At 46.6% G+C, this 17122-nt stretch overlaps 1 protein-coding gene across 4 annotated transcripts in view; it reads left to right on the forward strand.

Annotated features, from left to right (window-relative positions):
* Window positions 1–17122, forward strand: part of ARMH4 (armadillo like helical domain containing 4) — a 47045-nt gene continuing 29923 nt past the window's right edge. For 3 of the 4 annotated variants that reach the window (XM_015865798.2, XM_032444969.1, XM_015865800.2), the window contains exons 1-4: window positions 1–107; window positions 6149–7545; window positions 8622–8831; window positions 10032–10250. In XM_015865798.2, the coding sequence (XP_015721284.1) occupies window positions 64–107; window positions 6149–7545; window positions 8622–8831; window positions 10032–10250 (1870 nt within the window). In that variant the 5' untranslated portion in view covers window positions 1–63. Of the gene's footprint in view, window positions 108–2042; window positions 2088–6148; window positions 7546–8621; window positions 8832–10031; window positions 10251–17122 lie in introns of those variants that run through there. The other variant, XM_015865799.2, reaches the window with a different exon arrangement.

Consider the following 17122-nt stretch of genomic DNA (forward strand, 5'->3'; position numbering starts at 1 on the left):
CCGTGATGCTTAGAAAGAGCCACTGCACAGCACATAAAACCCTGGGAGAGCAGCTGGGTCCTCATGGTGCCCCAGCTCTTGGCTGAAGGAGGAAGGCAGAAGAACTGGTAAGTTATGGACTTCTGAGCTTCAGGAGTTCTTTGATTTTTAGTCAAGTGTGTTTACGTGTTCCAGGAGCTGATAGTGTAAATGTTTGTTACTTGGTTAGCTGGAGGCTTCTCAATAGGGAAAGAAAAAACAACAAAACAACCAAAGCATTTGGGAAGAGAAGGAAGCAGGAGTAAAAAATGCTTACTTGGCTCTCCTCCAGGCATAAGAGGTGTTTAAAATAAAACATCAAAACATCAACTGCCCTGAAACAAGCTGTGTGCGAGATGCTATTTAAGAAATGTTCTCCTTGTGGAGAGAACATGAGGGGAAGGTGACCTCTAAAGTTGAAGATACTGGAGGAGAATCTATAACAACAAATTGCTGATGGTATTGTAGGCTTTGCTTTCAGGTTGTAGGGTTGTTTGAGATGGAAGGAACACTTAAAGGCACTCTGGTTCAACCTCCCTGCAATGAACAGGGATTTATACAGCTCAGATATATACACCCGTCCAGCCTGACCAGGTACTCCTGTAGATCTTCTGCTCTTTCCTGTAGCTTCTCTGACCATCTTTGTAGTACAGGCTCTTTAGCAGGGTCTGTCTTGATAGAACTAAGGGAAATAGTTTCAAGCTTGAGGAGGATGGATTTGAGTTGGATGTATGGAAGAGGTCTCTTATGGTAAGGATGGTGAGGCACAGGTTACCTGGAGGTGTGGTTGATGCCTCTTCCCTGGTAACAAGGCAGGAGTGGATCAGGCCCTGGGCAACCTCATAGAGATATGATGTCCCCATTCATTGCAGGGCAATAGGACTAAGCGACCTTTAAAGGTCCCTTCCAGTTCTAAGGATTCTGTGGTTCTATAGGGTGCCCCTCTGGTTAGATTATGGTCCTGGCTTTGGACTAAGAGCTGCAGACCAGCCCAGAGCTCAGCTTGTGTGCTGTCTGAAGAGGTGATCTGGAAGCTGAAAATTCCTTCACATGGGGAGAAAACCACTAATATGCTGTATGTGATCTCAATTCTGTCCTGAGTGATGTGAGCAGTGTGAAGAACCGTGCTCCTCATGCTGGAACACGCCTGTACTCTCTGCTTAGCAGCAGCACGTGCAATCTTTATAACCATCAACTGCTTGCTTTTCCCATGTAGTTACCAGATCCTTTGTCTGGAGGTGGGCTAAAAACCCACGGGGGACAAAAGCTGCCTCGGGGCAACTCACGGGGATTGCATAGCACCTCTCAGCCCCCCGCACCTCCGACTAATAACAGCGATCCCGGGGGGTGGGTTCGGGATGCCCTGGGCTGCTCGGGGGCGTGGGGGGCTGAACCATCCGCCCAAGCGGGGCGGTATCTCTCGCTCTGCCGCCCCGCCCCGGCCGCGCGGCCCCGGGATGCTGCGGAGCGGAGCTGCGGGCGGAGGGAGGCAGGTGAGCCTGGGGGGGAGCGGCCCGGGGAGCCGGCTGTGTTTGCGTATGTGGGGGGATGATGCGAGGGCGGCTGGGACAACATCCCTCTCTTCCTAAGGAGGTTATTTATTAATTTCCCCTTTCCCCCGGTGTTCGCTCGTTTTTTTTTAATTGATTATTATGGTTTTTCCACCCGCCTTCAGGCTCTTTGTTCCCAGCGAGCGGAGCGCTGGGGCTGGGCCCTGCGAGTGAGGCTGGGGAGTAGGGAGGGTCGGGGGCCGCCGGCTCCATCTCGCCCCCCTCCTCCGTGGTGTGGTCCCGGCGCCTTTGGGGTCGGCGGCTGCTGGGGGAGTCCGTCGGTCCTGGCACGGCTCAGTGCCGGTGCGGCATGGCGATGGGTAGCGGCGGTGCTGGGCTTTGTGCTGACACCCAGCTAACCTGGAAATGCAAGTAGGGACAACAATGGGGGTGAGTCCCTGTGCTGGTGCAGTCGGGTCTTAAACCCCTGTTAATTCCGTTCCTTCATCAAAAAGCAGAGTGAGCCCTACGTAAGAATGGCCCGACAAGGCTGAGTTAATCTGCTTCGTGGTCTCCCAGGTGATCCGCTGTGTCTTGCTGTCTGTTGTGTTGGGCACTGACATTTCTGAATGTTTCTCGCTGGTTGGAAGCCAAATGCTACAGCTCCGTTCCCAGTGAACCTGGAGGATGGCATTGCCATGCTTATGCTGTTTGCAAACTGTTAGGTGCTTTGACCCTGTTCTTAACAGCCTGTTTTTTCCCCCATCCTTTTAATTGCTCAGAAATCTATCAGACCTCTGACTCCTGGAGTGCTGGGACCTGGCACGGGTCAGGAGCCACGGATGGCTGAGAGCAGCTTCTAATTGCAAAGCTGAGCAGGGACTTACATAGGTGGTCAGTGGCTTTCTGAACAAAGCAAGCATTGCTTCACAGCTGGGGGAATAATGCCTAAAACATGCTGGCTTCCAGCAGTAGCACTCTGAGAAGAGACACAAATGCTCCAAGTGGAGGTAATGCATTATGCATTAAGGTGCCAGGCAAGGCCAGCTTCCTACCAGCCCTAAAGGAATAATAATCTCATCTCTTTGCTTATAATGATTTGTCCTCAAAGCTAAGGGAAGGTGTGCCTCTCTGGTTGATGTGCAGCTGTGCTTGCATAGTTCAGCTCATCCATCTCTGGCTGTGCCAGCATGGGGCTGTGTCATCATCAGGAGCTGTTGGAGGTGGTTGAGATGCTGTAAGAACACTGGCTCCTCAATTGGCTTGATGTAACCGTGTGAGGACAATAGAAGATGAAATGGAGGCATTCTTCCCTGCTTGTACAAAAGTAGGAGTTGGAGCTCTGCAGCATCGTGTATTATCTGCTGGCTTTTTGTATTCAGCACAAGTAATAATGCATGGATAGCATGTGCTAGCGCTCCAGTAACATAACACTTGATTGCTGGCAGTTGCCTGACTTGCACATTTTGGTGAAATCTTTGCATTGAAAGATTTGTGGGGTGTTTTGTCCTCTTTCCATACCAACTGGTGAATGAATTGCAGGGCTGAACATCTAGAACTGTTCAGCCAGTCAGAGCTACCATTATCAAGCTTGTACTGGAGGTGTAAAAAGCTGCGTTCTGCGAAGGCAAGGTGGTGATTTGTCTGATGCTGACCTGTTAATCTCCTGTGTTCTCTGCTATAGCAATGCATGTAGCCACTTCAGCTTCAGTGCACAAGTGTCTTCCTCTGTGTGGAAGAGGGATTGTTAGGGCAGGGTTATTAATTCAAAACTTGATCCTTTCCTTATTTCAATAATTTGGCAGATTCTGGTTGTATTTCTCCAGCAGCAGAAAGTAGCAAATGGCTGTCATGCAAGTTTTCATCAAATAAACTGGGCAAGATCCTGAGGAGCCATTGTAGGGGGTGGCTGCGTGCAGCTGGGGTACAAAAGGGTTTCATCTATTGCATTGTGGATCAGTAGATGGCAGTTCAGTGCTGGGAAGAGCTACTGAAAGAGGGATTCAATCTTCTCTGTCCCTATCAAACCTGCTGTGTTGGAGTGATGATGGCAGGTTGGGGTTATGCTGGAGCTGACTCTACAAACAGGTCTCAAAACTTCATGGAGGGGGTTAATGACTTAATAGAACCTGTGAAGGATGTTTGTGTGGAGAAAGGAGGGAGCCTGGTTTAAACGGACTGCTGAGTCTAAGTCACCATGTGAAGTGTCTACATTGTCCCCCAGTTCAGTGACTCGCCCACAAGTAGTAGTAGGTGGCTGTTAGTCTTATGGGCAGCTCTCAGAAATACCCTATTCAGGCACTTCTTGTAGCCTTTGCAGCCCTTTGTGCTACTTTGAGGCTTAGAAGGTGTTAAAGGCCACTTTTCTGTGCTAAAGATAAAGCTACTTGCTTGCTTGCAGTTGTGCTGCTTTAGCAGATGAGGAGCTGCATCTCCTGGGACTTGTTATTATGTGCAGGGGAAGTGGCTGGTGTTGTCTCCTGCCTCCTTCCTATTGGAAGCAAGGATTACTCTTCCACAGAGCCAGGCTGCTGCTCTGTAGCTGTCCTCCAGGGCTTTAGCTTGGAGGATTGAGTGAAAGCTGGGTACAGAGTGAAATACTGTGTTATTCCCCCAGCTGCGGGCTAGAAAGGAAAAGCGTTAATCCTACTGTAGAGGAGGTGCTTGGTCAGAGCAGCTTGCTTTATTGCTAGGCTGTAGAGCAAACTGACTATAGAAGTAGCCAGACAGGAGGAGAGATGTATAGCTCATTGCAGCCTGAGTACCAGGCTGCTGCAGCCAGCTGCTAAGCCCCAGATCAATTCTGTGTTAAGTGGAAGTGCTACAGCAAGGTGTTAAACTCTGCTTAAGTAGATAGCCAGGTCACTGCTGTTGATACACAATGTAATCCAGCTTTTTTCTAAAGTAGATCTTAAGCTCTGACTAATCTCTGAAGATGAACTTGTGCCGTTATCCTTCAGTGTGCTCTGTGCCACCATCTCCAGATCTTATTGAATGTAGTGGTCCAGGTTAGTTTAGATCTGTTGGTTGTGGGTTTCCTTAACACAGAATGTTCTGCTGCTATCTCTGCCCTTTACCCATGTAGAGCTGTGGCTGACAGTGCTTCTCAGCCTGGAAGAAACTGTGAGGCTGCCCAGAATTCCCTAGGAACTGCAGTGATGGGCTTACACAGAGCATTACCCACGTTATCTCCTAGCTAGAAGGAAGAAAGGCTCTTAATACTTCTTTTTAACAGCCTTAAAGATCCAGCTTGCTATGGAGCAGCTTTCCCTCTTGCTCATTCCCAGTCCTATTGAGGGCAGAGTGAGCTTGTTGAGAAATAGATTCTTTTCAGTATTCCTGTTAACGTCCTCTGAGTGTCTTAGGCTATTGGAGAACCTACAGATGTGTATGTGCACATTTACAGTGTGTTTGGCTGCAGGATGGGATACTATGGCCATTTTTCATGTACACCTGAAGTTGTTTGGGCTTAACTATTGCTAAAATGTCTTGTAAACCCTAAAGGCTCTCAATTTCTTCAAGGGAAACTGTATTTTGATCCAATTTGCACCCTCACTTTATTTAAAATATAAGAAACAAATCTTTGTGCTTCACTGTCTGATCTTAGTTGACCGTTGCTGAAGGAATGTGATATAAATGTATTTATACAGCAAACCAGATGCATGCTGTTGGGTGCTATGTAAGTATAGTCTCAGTGCTTTTTAACTATAAAAGCAAGTAAAGTGTTAACCTGGAAGAGAGCTGTCTGAATGCTGTCAGTTCTCAATTCCTACTTTTTTAGTGGGGAATGAGGTAGAGGAGATGGAGGGGTGGATGGATGCCCATCTTCTGGACATAAGAACTGCTGAAGTTGGAGGTGTCTCTGCTGTTGCTCAGCTTCTTGGTGGCTTCTGCCTTGAGCCTGAGCACCTGGTGCATGTGTGTGGCCTCCTGCAGCCCTTGCTGTGGATGAACAAGGCTGTAGGGAGTATAGGAAAAGTGACCTGGTGTGTCTGCAACCTGCAGCATTTGACTCCGGCAGCCTGTTTTGTGGCTGAATGCTGAGATGGGCTTCTAGGCTACAATGAAACCTATGGATCCTGAGATGCTTAACCCTTCTGCGGGCCTTCAGCTAGAGAAATCTGTGCTGTGTGGAGTAAGAGGCCCATTTTCTGACTGGAATACACAAATAGCTGTGTGACCTACTATGATATGCTTTCTGGTTGTCTCTAGTTGATTGGACATATTGAATAACTTCTTCCGAAAGAAGAGACAAATGTGTGTGAGCAGCAGGACACAGAGGGCCTTTGTGTTGGATGCATTAACACAAATGGGGTATTTCTGAAATCCTTCCCCCTGTGGCTGAGGTTACCTCTCACAAAGCATCGCATGGCCATGTGATGGAGTGTGGGGGAAGTGATATACCCTTGTAATGACTAACGCACTGTGTGTATAAATGTAAATATATATACACATATGGTTTTGGGTAGGTTAAGAACAGTAAAATGAAGCATGGGGATCTGTTGCTTGAAATGTGTGGTAAGGATCTGTGCAAAACCAACAAGTCCCGAATGTGGAAGTCCATGTTATCCAGTTACATATGGTACCAGGTCAGTATGTGTTTATAGTTATATGATCTGGATTCTTTTTCCCCTCCCTAGGTTTTACTTTTTGGACTTGTCAGCCTTGTGGATTTCTGTGCACACCTCTTCAGCTATGAGTAGATCAATAGGACTTGATATCTATGTGGTCAGCTGCTGCATCCTGCTCTTATCCTCTAGCCCACCATGCCTTGCATATCCATTGCTGGAGGAGAAGGACGTGACAAAGGCCCAGTATGGCTCTTGGGCAGGGAATGGGGTAGAAGATGAAAGGATAAGCATGCCAAACTTAATGGACGAGCTGGACCCCTCTGAGCAAACCCTCTTTGAGGAACCATCTGTAGTGTCAGCAAAGCCATCTGGGATACCCTTAAATGAAGCTTTTACTGCTGAAAGAGAAATGCGGCCTATAAGTCCAATCCATACCTTCCTAGGTAGTCAGAGCCTGGATGTCAGCACCACCATGCCTGGGGCACTGGCTGCTGTAGAAGAGGAGCTCAGTCCCACCAAGTCAGAACTGAATGAAAATGGAGAGTTCAAGGCCATGCTGATGGTAGCTGTGACCACCCTGAGCCCTCCTGTCCAGGATGAACCCATCAATGTGGCCACCACTGAGGATTGTGAGGTGGGGCAGAGCTCTGTCACCCTCCAGGCAAGCCCCCCTTCTGTCACAGCTGCAGCAGAGGAGGAGATAGCAGAGAGCAGCTTGTACCCCTCAGCTGCACCTCAGCCCTACAGTGAGCAGGTGCCCACATCACAGCCCAGCACTCCCAGCCTGGAAAGGGCAAGTGACTACCTCATCATCCCAACTGCACAGCCCCCGAGCGAGAGTTTTGAGGTGGGAATACCAGAAGCCAACACAGGCACTGCTATGAGGTTACTGGCTTCACAGGGAACTACTGCTGCTAATCTTGTGATCTCTGAGACCTACCTTCATGTGGAGGCAGATGCAGGTGTGGGGCAAGGAGAGCAGCCCACTGCAGCAAACACTGCCTCCAGCCTCCATGCTGATTCCATGCCCCCAGACTGGGATGATACCAAGCTGGGGAGCACAAGTCAAGGGGGAAGCATGCAGCATGAGGAAGTGAGAGAGGACCAAGTGGCAGCTGAAGCATCCCAGATCCCTCTGGGAGATATAGAGGAAGAGCAGGATGATGTGACAAGAGTGTTGCCGTCTCCAGCATCTGCTCCACCAACTCCAGAACTTATAAAGGAGATCAACATCACAACCCCTGCAGCGGTGCGTGAGGAAGATGCACTGGTTACTTTCACAGCCAGCAGTGATGTTTCCCTCACAGGGGACTTGCCGGATGTAGGTACAGGTGGTCTGAACTCTCTGGAAGACATAAACATGGTCACAGCAGAAGAGAAGAGCATCCTTCCTTCACAGCCAGAGGCTCCTGTGATGACAGACATAACACCTGATCTCTCCTCTACTCTGGAGAACTCACTGGAAGGTAAAAAGACACTGGTTTCCAAGTGTTAATTTAGGAGGGATGTTCCTTAGAGCCTGTACTTCATTTTATTGTTTTTAGAGCTCAAGTGGAAAAAGGTGTAACCTACCTCCTCTAGGAGGGAAGGGCTGTGGACCTTTGTATGGGGGTAATGGCTTAAACGGGTAACTTGCATGCACTAGTAGAGTGTGAATTAAATCTTCCTTGTCTATGCAGGGATGGTCAGAGCAGATTTAAGAACAAAAAAATCAGTGGTGAGATCTACACTTCTCCTTTGTTACAGAAGTTCCTGGTGTTGTCTCCTTACCTTTCAGCCAAAGCTCTGAATCTACAGTGTTTGTGTGGCCATACCTGTATAGATGACACCTTCAGCCCACTGGCAATGGTTCTAGGTGGTGTTTAGAGTGCTGGGTCAAATGTCTGGAGCAATGGCCCCTAACCTAGGCTGGTTAGGGATGTGAGCTATGGCCAAGGACTTCTTAATATCTGTTAGGCATCTTTAATTTTGTCCCCTGGTCTGTAAGGACAAAGGGACAACTTCCTCTGTGCTGCACCCAGAAGGTGTTTTCTGCTGCAAGAGATGCAAAGCTAATTGCATGCTGGTGCTGAAACAAGACTGATTAATTTCTAGATTAATTTATAGCCACTTGACTTCTCAGCAGGTTTCCTTCTGCTATTCCCAGGTGTTGGGGAAACATCAGCTAGCAGTAATACTTGTGCAGTGAAAAATAAACTCTACACAACTTGAGTCTCTTAGCTCTGAGAGTTAGTCACCAAAAATGCTATTTTGGCAGCTTTTTGCTTGATTCTTATTTGCCCCCCCATTTCCATATCACAGATTTGCAGTGCTGTGGTAGGTCTATTTGTCTATAAGGGGGTGGCTAACGAATCAAGGATTGATTCTGTTACTTTCATACATGTTACACATGAGCTCTCATCTGTTTCTAAGCTGTGAATCAGCTAGATTTGCTGTTTGCATTGTGACTCTGGAAATAATACATGGTGTCAGTCCTTTGAATGTCTGTTCTGTTACTGTCAGCTGCCTTGTGAGTTGGTGCTGATGCTGCTTCTCACTGCAGGTCTCACTCAGGAGGTGACAACTATTGCCCAGGAGGCTGCTGCTGCTCTGACAGCTGTGACACTGCTGCCTGCTCCTGCCCAGGGGACAGGAGCTGTAAGCCTTCCCCAGGAAACCAGTGGGGAGGACACCCAGATGCTGAGTGCCCCTGGTGCCACCCAGATGCTGACAGCTGCAGGCACCTCCACAGTAAGAACTCCAGATGTGGAAGGTAAGGCTCAAACTTTGTAGGTTCTCTCTCATAAGGACACATCAGTGCATCACTCCAATTTCAGTGCTCATACACTGAAATCTTCATGCAGCATTCAGGGTCAACTTGCTTTTTTTCCCTTGCCTACTGGCCCTGGGCTGCTGCTGCTTTATGCCCATGCAGATCAGTCATGTTAAGATGTGCCAGCAGGTCATAATTTTTGTCCCGAGTAAAAATGAAGTAAACAAAACCACTGCATGAAACCCCCCACGTCCATCTTTGTTCATATGTTGACTTTTGGCCTTAATATTTAAGCTGCTTCCTTAGTTACTTCTGGATTGCTGATGCTTGGCCCAAAGGAGGAAAAAATCTTATTTAGGGAACAACGTGGGAGTAAAGGGGGTTTTCTTGTGAGAGTTTAGGAAGCCATTGGAAGCCTGCCCTGATGCTTCTGTTAAGTGATAGTGAGTTCTTCCTTTTGTGCTCAGGGCTGAGGTAGCTCATAGATAAGTGCTTTAACCTGTCATGTTTATCCTGTTGCTGGCTTGATGTCACCTTGGTGAGTACACACAGGAGCCTGTCTTCTTGACAGGAGCGTAGCAGGGGCTCCCTTAGCACAGAATGACCTTTGAGGTCATTTCAGTAGTGGTAGTAGTAGATGCTGCTGTAATGAAACTGCTGCTGGGCAGCACTTCTGCTAGTTCTTCCATTGCAGAGCATCAAAGGAAAGAATCAATTTGCACTATATCCCTTAAAGTAAGGTTGCTCTATAGGGGGGAGAAGGCTTTTCCAGCAATTACCACTAATTAATTTGCTTCTGGGATTTAATTATAAATTCAAGTAACTCTCATCTTTGCAATAAACAACTAGATCTGTCACTTAGTTCACACCTCATCTGGTGCCTCAGTGCTTTAATCTTGCAGTGGATCCTTAAAACAATGGAAGTAAAACTTAGGGTTGTTCTCACTAAGGGGACTTCTTGTGCTGGCTGTCCCGGAGGAGAAGTTGTCATTACAGCCGAATAACTTAATGTAGCTAAGGGTTCAAGTGTCTGATAGCTTCTTTCCTGAACTTAAGCTTTCATTAAGGAGCTTATTCCTAAATCATAGAATCATTAAGGTTGGTAGAGACGAGATTGTCAAGTCCAACCCATGTCCCTCAGTGCCACCTCTAATGGTGACTTTTTTAATATGGTTGTGTCTAACTTCTTGTCTTTTGCAGATCTCACAGATGTGGTCCTGGTCACTGGTGAGAAGGCTGCTCCATCTCCTGGTGGGTTGATGGCTACACAGTCTGGGCAAACAGAGGAATCATCCAGCAAAATGACGGTCCTGGTGACTCCAGCATCAGTGGCATCATCAGTTAGGAGGACAGCTCTTCCAGCTGTGAGGAAGATCAGTACAGCTGTAACCTATGGGTTGGATCGACTGGAATCAGAAGGTACCACTGTTCCCAAGCCTAAATGGCAGGCAGCTTCCTGTGGAGAGGAGCGATTACCTTGATTATGTGGGCTTCCAATTGGTCTGTCTGGTACATGGCTATGCATGTGTTAACTGTTGATAATAAAATTATTGAAAAACCTGTCCCCTTCCAGGTGGTACAGGAAATGAGCAGTGAATGGTGTTGTGGAGAATACCTGATTTCAAATGGCTGTGGTGCCATACTCATACTCCTGTAACAGTGCTGAGAGAGGTTAAGAATGCATCACCTTTGAGATCTCATTCAGTTGTTCACTAAAACTTCTTAATGCAAATTCACACAAGGTATTGATGAAGTCGGTGCTTTTCTGGAGTCTATCTTTGGCTCATCCATCATTTCCTGTAGAGAATTGCTTTGATTCTTCTTGTTTTTTCTTTTACTTTGACTCTTCTTTTTGCTCATCCATCCCCTATTTTGTACTCCAGATTCTGGGCCTACACCACCTGGCAGGGATTAATCTTCCTGCCTGTTTTGCTCCCCTCCCTTTATCTTGACCTTCTCCTACCTTCATATTTTACTGCAAAGGTTGGCAGTCCTCCAGAGGTGGCATACCAGATGGTATTTTTCTTCTGATCAGAGGTGGGGTGCCACACACAACAGCTAATCAGCATCTTTTCTCTGCATGAAGCAATAACTTGAATTCCTGTTAAATTTGGAGGGCAGCAAAGGCAGGGAGACCTCCCCTCTATATGCAAGATGCTGTGGCTCCTGCCCTTTATTGGGCTTGTTGCTGGCTTTAAAACCTGCCAGGAGTGAAAGCAGCACATGATCCTTACCCTGATGGATCTCTCTAGTCGTGCAAGGATGTGGATTCCTTGGCTCTGAGGCACAGCTCTGCAGGTGCCTGTCATCCAAGGGTTGTGGTGCTCCTTGTTATGCTGTGTGTTTATGACAACTGGCACAGCTTTTTTTTATGTGGTCTAAAACTCTTTGGAGTAACTTGGACTTGATGTGGTGAGCCTGGTGTTGAGAATCACCAATTCCCACTCTGAAGTGGGCCAAATGCCACTTGAGGGTATGCTTTCTGTCTGGAGATGCTGCTGCCCCAGTTAAGTGTGGAGGAAGCTTTTGAGCTGCAACTGTTTTCTGATACCTTTGTAGTGTTAGTTCATGAGCACTTCCACCTCAGGCTGGAGTGGTGTTAGGAAGGCTGAAGTATTCCTTCCCAAATCACAGTACCTAGTGCTCTCTCTCAAATACCCATATCGTATCAGCTGCATTATTCTCAGGAGTGCTTTCCTACAGAGCAGCACTAAGCTCCAGCCCAGACTGCAGGTGAATGCAAGATCAGACATCACTCCTGCAGACATAATGAAGTCCCTGGGGAGGTCACGGTACTTGCTGACCAGTGGAAGAAGTGCAGGCAGCTGGGTGAGCTCTGCTGGCTCCTACAGCCCCCAGTGTGGCTCACTGCCTTGCATTGCTGAGGGCCTGGCTCATCATTAAATACAGACCCCTGCTGTTCAGAGTTCTGTTTCTTGGGGACCATCTGTGCCAAACTGACTGCAGTTAATTGCATCAGTATATTCACCTGCTTGGATTGGTTGTAACTTTAAAAAAGTCTCAAAATTGTACAGACAAACAGGAGATATATTTGAATAGCTTTCTAAATAGGGTTGTCTTCATCTCTATCAGCTCTGGAGAGATTAGCAGAGTAATGACCATATTCCTGCCTGGACTTTGCAGTGAGACTGGTGCTACTTGCCCTTCCTAGCTAAAGAAATCCTTTAGGGGGATTATAGGATCTGGGGACAGGACGTAGCTGAGGATGAGCCTTACTTGTCTTTGAGGCTTAATGCTGCATTTTGTACTTGTGCCCAAAATTTCTGCATCTCTGGAAAGCCCTACATTGCAGCTTTCTCTGGAGGACTTCTAGGATCCAAGGAGAAAACCTAATTCAACTTATCTGTTCAGGATCATTCTGTAAGCTTCCCAGTGCTTTTTGAAGTGGGTCTATAAAAAGAAAACATCCAAAACTACTCTACAACAGCATGTAAGCCTTAGGGCTGGTTCCTGTTCAGTCATCTAGGCTTATCTGAGCACTGCTGCTGGGGCTGAGCTGCTCTCACAGGTCAGCATTCATAGGATGCTCGTGGGAGATGCTATGCCTGTGAAGTGATGTCAGGAGCAGGCAAATAGCTCTGAAAACAGGCAACTTAGTCTGAGCTGTATAGTCCTTGAATAGAAGGTGCTTCCAATGACTCTGTCTACCTCTCAACATGTAGCTGGTGAAGTCCTTGTTGCTATGGTGGAGGAGTAATCCTGGGGTTGGGAAGGCACGTTGAAGAGAAAAAGTTCAGCCAAGAAGTGTGTTGAATGAGTCTGAATACATAATTATAGCTACAGTCTGCCTTGATTTGCAGCTTCTCTTGGCTAATAACAACTTAAGGATAGAGTTTTACCTTGGTTCTCAAATTATAAATTGAATGCAGTTGTTAACACAGGTTAGTGCTGGTGTAAAGAGTACCAGGGCTGTATTTGTTTTATGGAGCCATGCACTGCTGCTAGTAATAAAACAGGATGAGGTAATGGCCTTAAGGTGTGACAGAAGAGGCTCAGATTGGATATTAGGAAATATTTCCTCTGAGACTAGTGATGCAGTGGCACAGCTGCCCAGGGAGTGGTGGGGTCACCATCCTTGGAGGTGTTCATGAACCAATGGAGATGTGGCACTGAGGAACGTGGGCAGTATTTGTGGTAGGTGGATGGCCAGACTAAGTGATCTTCATGGATCTATTCCACCATTAATGACACTGAAAATGAGCCACTTCCAGGCTTAGAACAGGCCCTGAGCAATGGGGAGACTGCTCTCATGGCCCTTGAAATGTATAGCTGAGCAAAGCATAGACCTTGGGCAGCTCCACATTTTGACTTGTATAGGGAAAATCAGTTGTAGGATGTTTGGATCATTTATGTCAAAGTATCTGCTGTGTAGGACAGAGCACAGCAGTGTTCCTGGTGAGCAGTTGCATGTTTGCATAATGCAGTATTTGGCTGTGAAGTCCCTAAGCAGTTCTAAGACACGGGGCTGGACTTGCCTTGGGGTTAGCAAATTCTGTTCTGCAGCTGTAGGGAGCCTGATCACTGCATCTCAGCTTCAGGTTTAACTTTGTTTTGCTTCACTGATTACCTTGAAGGCTGCTCCAGAACAGTGGAGCACATCATACAGTGCAATATATTTCCATGGTATTTTAATGGCACATACTTGGTCCTTGGTTTTCAGGGTGTTTTTTTAAATGACTTTTCAAACTCTCCTTCCTTTTAAGCCATTGCAGTACAAGGCACCTTTCTTCTGATAGGAAGTATTGCTTATTTTTAAATGGAAATTAAGGCTTTGAAAATTCAATTGCTATTTGGACCCTGACTGTATGGATTAAGACCTGCTTCATTAAATCTCTGCAACCCCATTAAAAATTTAAATGAGGTTGCAGGGTTGTAAATAAGAAGGGCACTTAGCCTAGCGTACTTAACTAGCCTGATGCTATAATTCCTCACCAGCTCTTTGGTTATCAGCTGAATTGGCAGGGATCTGAAGATTTAAGACAAAACCACATGCAAAATGAATTAATAATTGCTTTTGATGCACGCTTCCTATTGCTTCTAGCTTATTTCTGCTGCTGAAGTGGGAACTTCTTTCCCTTTAGTACAGATTGACCTTGATCTTCCTCATGGAAGTCAGCTGTTCACTTGTATTTCTCCTTTGTACCAAAGAATTACATAGTTAAAAAAGAAACACCACCACTTCTTTCTTAGATACCTGATCTTGGGCAGGTTAGATGGCCTGGTTCAGAATGATCCATTCAACTGTTCTGGATAGGCACCTTAAAATTTCTAGCTGTATCTGACTTGTCATTTGTCTATAAATGTTAAGGTTGTAGTTTTCCCATGTTTATCTCCCAGTTGAACAAAAGTGAGGAAACCCCCTACAGATGGTGTTGAAAGGTAATTGGGCTCTGGGTGAAGATTTTAATGAGGCTTTTGTTTCCTAAGCGGGGGATTAGCTCACCCTCCAGCTCTAGTGAGGTGGATTCAGCTAAGCAGGTATGTGGCAGTTCCTTTGGAGTGCTCTGCAAGGAGCACTTCTGAACTACTGCTGTTGCCCGGGGTCTCTCAGCACACGCAGAGCTTTGTTGTTTGTGAGGCTTCTACGTGGTCCTTTGGACACAGGGAGCAGGGCAGGCAACAGTGCAGAATGGTTTGGCTCTTTCAGAACCACCCAGATGACTTATAGCATCTGTATTAGGATAATCCTGGTGCTTCATGCTTTGAGTGGTGTGAGGCTTTGTCTAGAGATGAGTGAGCTTGTAGTCATCCTTGCCTTTAGTGTTAGGTAGGACTGGAGTTAACCCTGGTATCCTGGAGGCTGTTACCTGTAATAACACTCACCCATAGTTCATGCCATCAGGAATGGATCCATGCTGATTACATCTGTACTTTTGTCTACAAAACAGCTTAATTCAGACACTTGCTCAACCCCTGGTCTGTTAGCTACTCTTTTCCTAAGCTAAATTTCCTACAAGTGCATCAGCTCCATTGTGGTGAGAGATAAGCCAGGACTCAAAACACCAGTGTGAATCGCTTCAGATCTGAAAGGCAGGTTAGGATCAGAATCCAAGTTCTTACCATCTTTATAGAGCCCTCTGCTGGGGAGTGCTTTCTGTGGTCTGTTTTATTGGCAAGTGGGTACTGAAAACTTTCTGCAACTCATAAGGAAACCTTATAGTTTAGTCCTGCTGTCCTGTTTGCTCTCCTAAATGTAGCAGGAGTGTTCCCTGTCACAGGAAAAAGAGTTTCATTTCCTCTTATCTTGAAATTTAGGTGTGCAGAGTTAGGGCTTGTGCCTTGCTTTGTGTGGTAAGAACCCATCCAATGGATGCACTCTTCTCAGTGCTCTGTTTTCTCACCTCTGCAGCAGGCCAGGCATTGAATACCTCCATTCATAGGAGGTGTTTGTGCAACTCAGAGCCTGGACTGCTCCTGCTTCCACTGTGGGTGTCCCTATGCAATCCATGAAGCAGGGCAGGGTCAGAACCCTTCTACTTTCCTTCCAGTTATCTCCTTCCAAGCTATCACTTGTGGCAAAGCCCAGCTCTTGGCAGCGTTTTGGAAGCATCAGATGGTGGCATTATCACTGATCACATGAAAGCAATTGATTAATAAGAGTTCTCCTAGAAAGGCCTTTCTGTCTTGACAGCTAGCTGTGATTACAACAGCAGTGCAGAAAATGAGCCATGTTCCCACATTACAAGTGTACTGAAAGGAGTCCTTTAGCAGAGACTTCTAAATACCTCTTTTCTGTAGTCATGAATCCCTCATTCCCAGTCCTGTCCTTAATTACACACCTTTGCATCCTATTCTGTGTGCAAGCATGTGCCATGATGGTCATGAAAAGTGTAGATATTGTACTGAGGGACATGGTTTAGTGGGGAAATATTGGTGATAGGTGGGTTACTGGACTGGATGATTCTAGAGGTCTTATCCAACATTGGTGATTGTATGACTCTATAAGGTCCCTTGAGTTTCCTGGTATGTTTTGGCCAACCGAGACTTCTTGAAAAGTAGAATTGTGCTGGATAACATCCTTGTGGGTCACTGTCAGGTGGGTGTCAATGCTCTCCTGTCCCTCTTAGCTTGTGTTCAGATGGGGCTAGGCCTGCCTTGTAGCTCCCTGGAGTGGTAGCTCAGCTCTTGGGCTGCTTTGCTCAGTGCTGGCACAGGAGTGAAGGTTCCACTTCCTTGGAGTCATGGGAACTGGGATCACCACTGGAAGCCAATTAGTACTGGCTTCTGATTGTGGCTTTTGTGCTCATCAGATGCTCATAGGCTTTCAGGCTGTACAGCACTAAATATTTGGTATGATCACAGCTTAAGACTACTGCGGACCATAATGTTACTTTGCATTACTGTCTAGACACCACTGTCCTCTGGATTTAGTGCAAAGAACAGATTGAGACCTCTGTATTTTGTCTTGCAACTTTTTAAAAGAGTTTTCTTATAGTTTGTTTGAAGTTACTATGGAAGTCAAGCCATCACCTTCTAGCAAGCCTTGCTGCCTGTAGAGTAGGAAGATATTTCTCCTGTGCACAAAATCTAGCAAATAATGGTTTAAGTCTGCTGGAGAGTGAGAACACTTAGAATCACAGAATGACCTGGGTTGCAAAGGCCCACAGTGCTCATCCAGCTCCAACCCCCTGCTGTGTGCAGGGTCACCAACCAGCAGCCCAGGCTGCCCAGAGCCACATCCAGCCTGGCCTTGAATGCCTGCAGGGATGGGGCATCCACAGCCTCCTTGGGCAACCTGTTCCAGTGAACGTGCAACAGTGACTTCTAACCATTAAGGGCAAATATCTATAAGGTATAGGCAGCAGTTCCTGTGTTATGGGTTTCAGCAGTAGTGCAGGTGCCCCACAGTAATACTGAACCATTGTTCCGTCTGGCAAATATTAATAAAGGTGGAAATGTGCGAATAAGAAGAATCTCATGCTTTTCTTGGTGCCTTCTTATAGCTTCTCAAAAACTCAACATTTCAATGCCTGTTACAAGGTTGTCAGGTCCTTCAAAACCAAAATTGTTGACAAGTGAAGCAGGAATCTCATTTTTATGGGAATTCCTGCTGCTTAGATTGCATTGCTGTCACAGCAGGGAGGTGTTAAAATTCTCTATTCCTCTGTGTCGATGGAGGCAGAACTGAGCCTGTTACAGAACACAGTGCTTATTTAGTCTGCCAGAGGGTCAGATTTTGCTTTTTTTTCAGCATGTTGGGATGAGGTAACCATCCCATAGTCTGCTTCTGCATCACCCTCGTTGCAGGAGGAAATAGGAATGTAAAGGGT

Source organism: Coturnix japonica, chromosome 5 (assembly GCF_001577835.2).
Source record: "Coturnix japonica isolate 7356 chromosome 5, Coturnix japonica 2.1, whole genome shotgun sequence".
Taxonomy (NCBI): domain Eukaryota; kingdom Metazoa; phylum Chordata; class Aves; order Galliformes; family Phasianidae; genus Coturnix; species Coturnix japonica.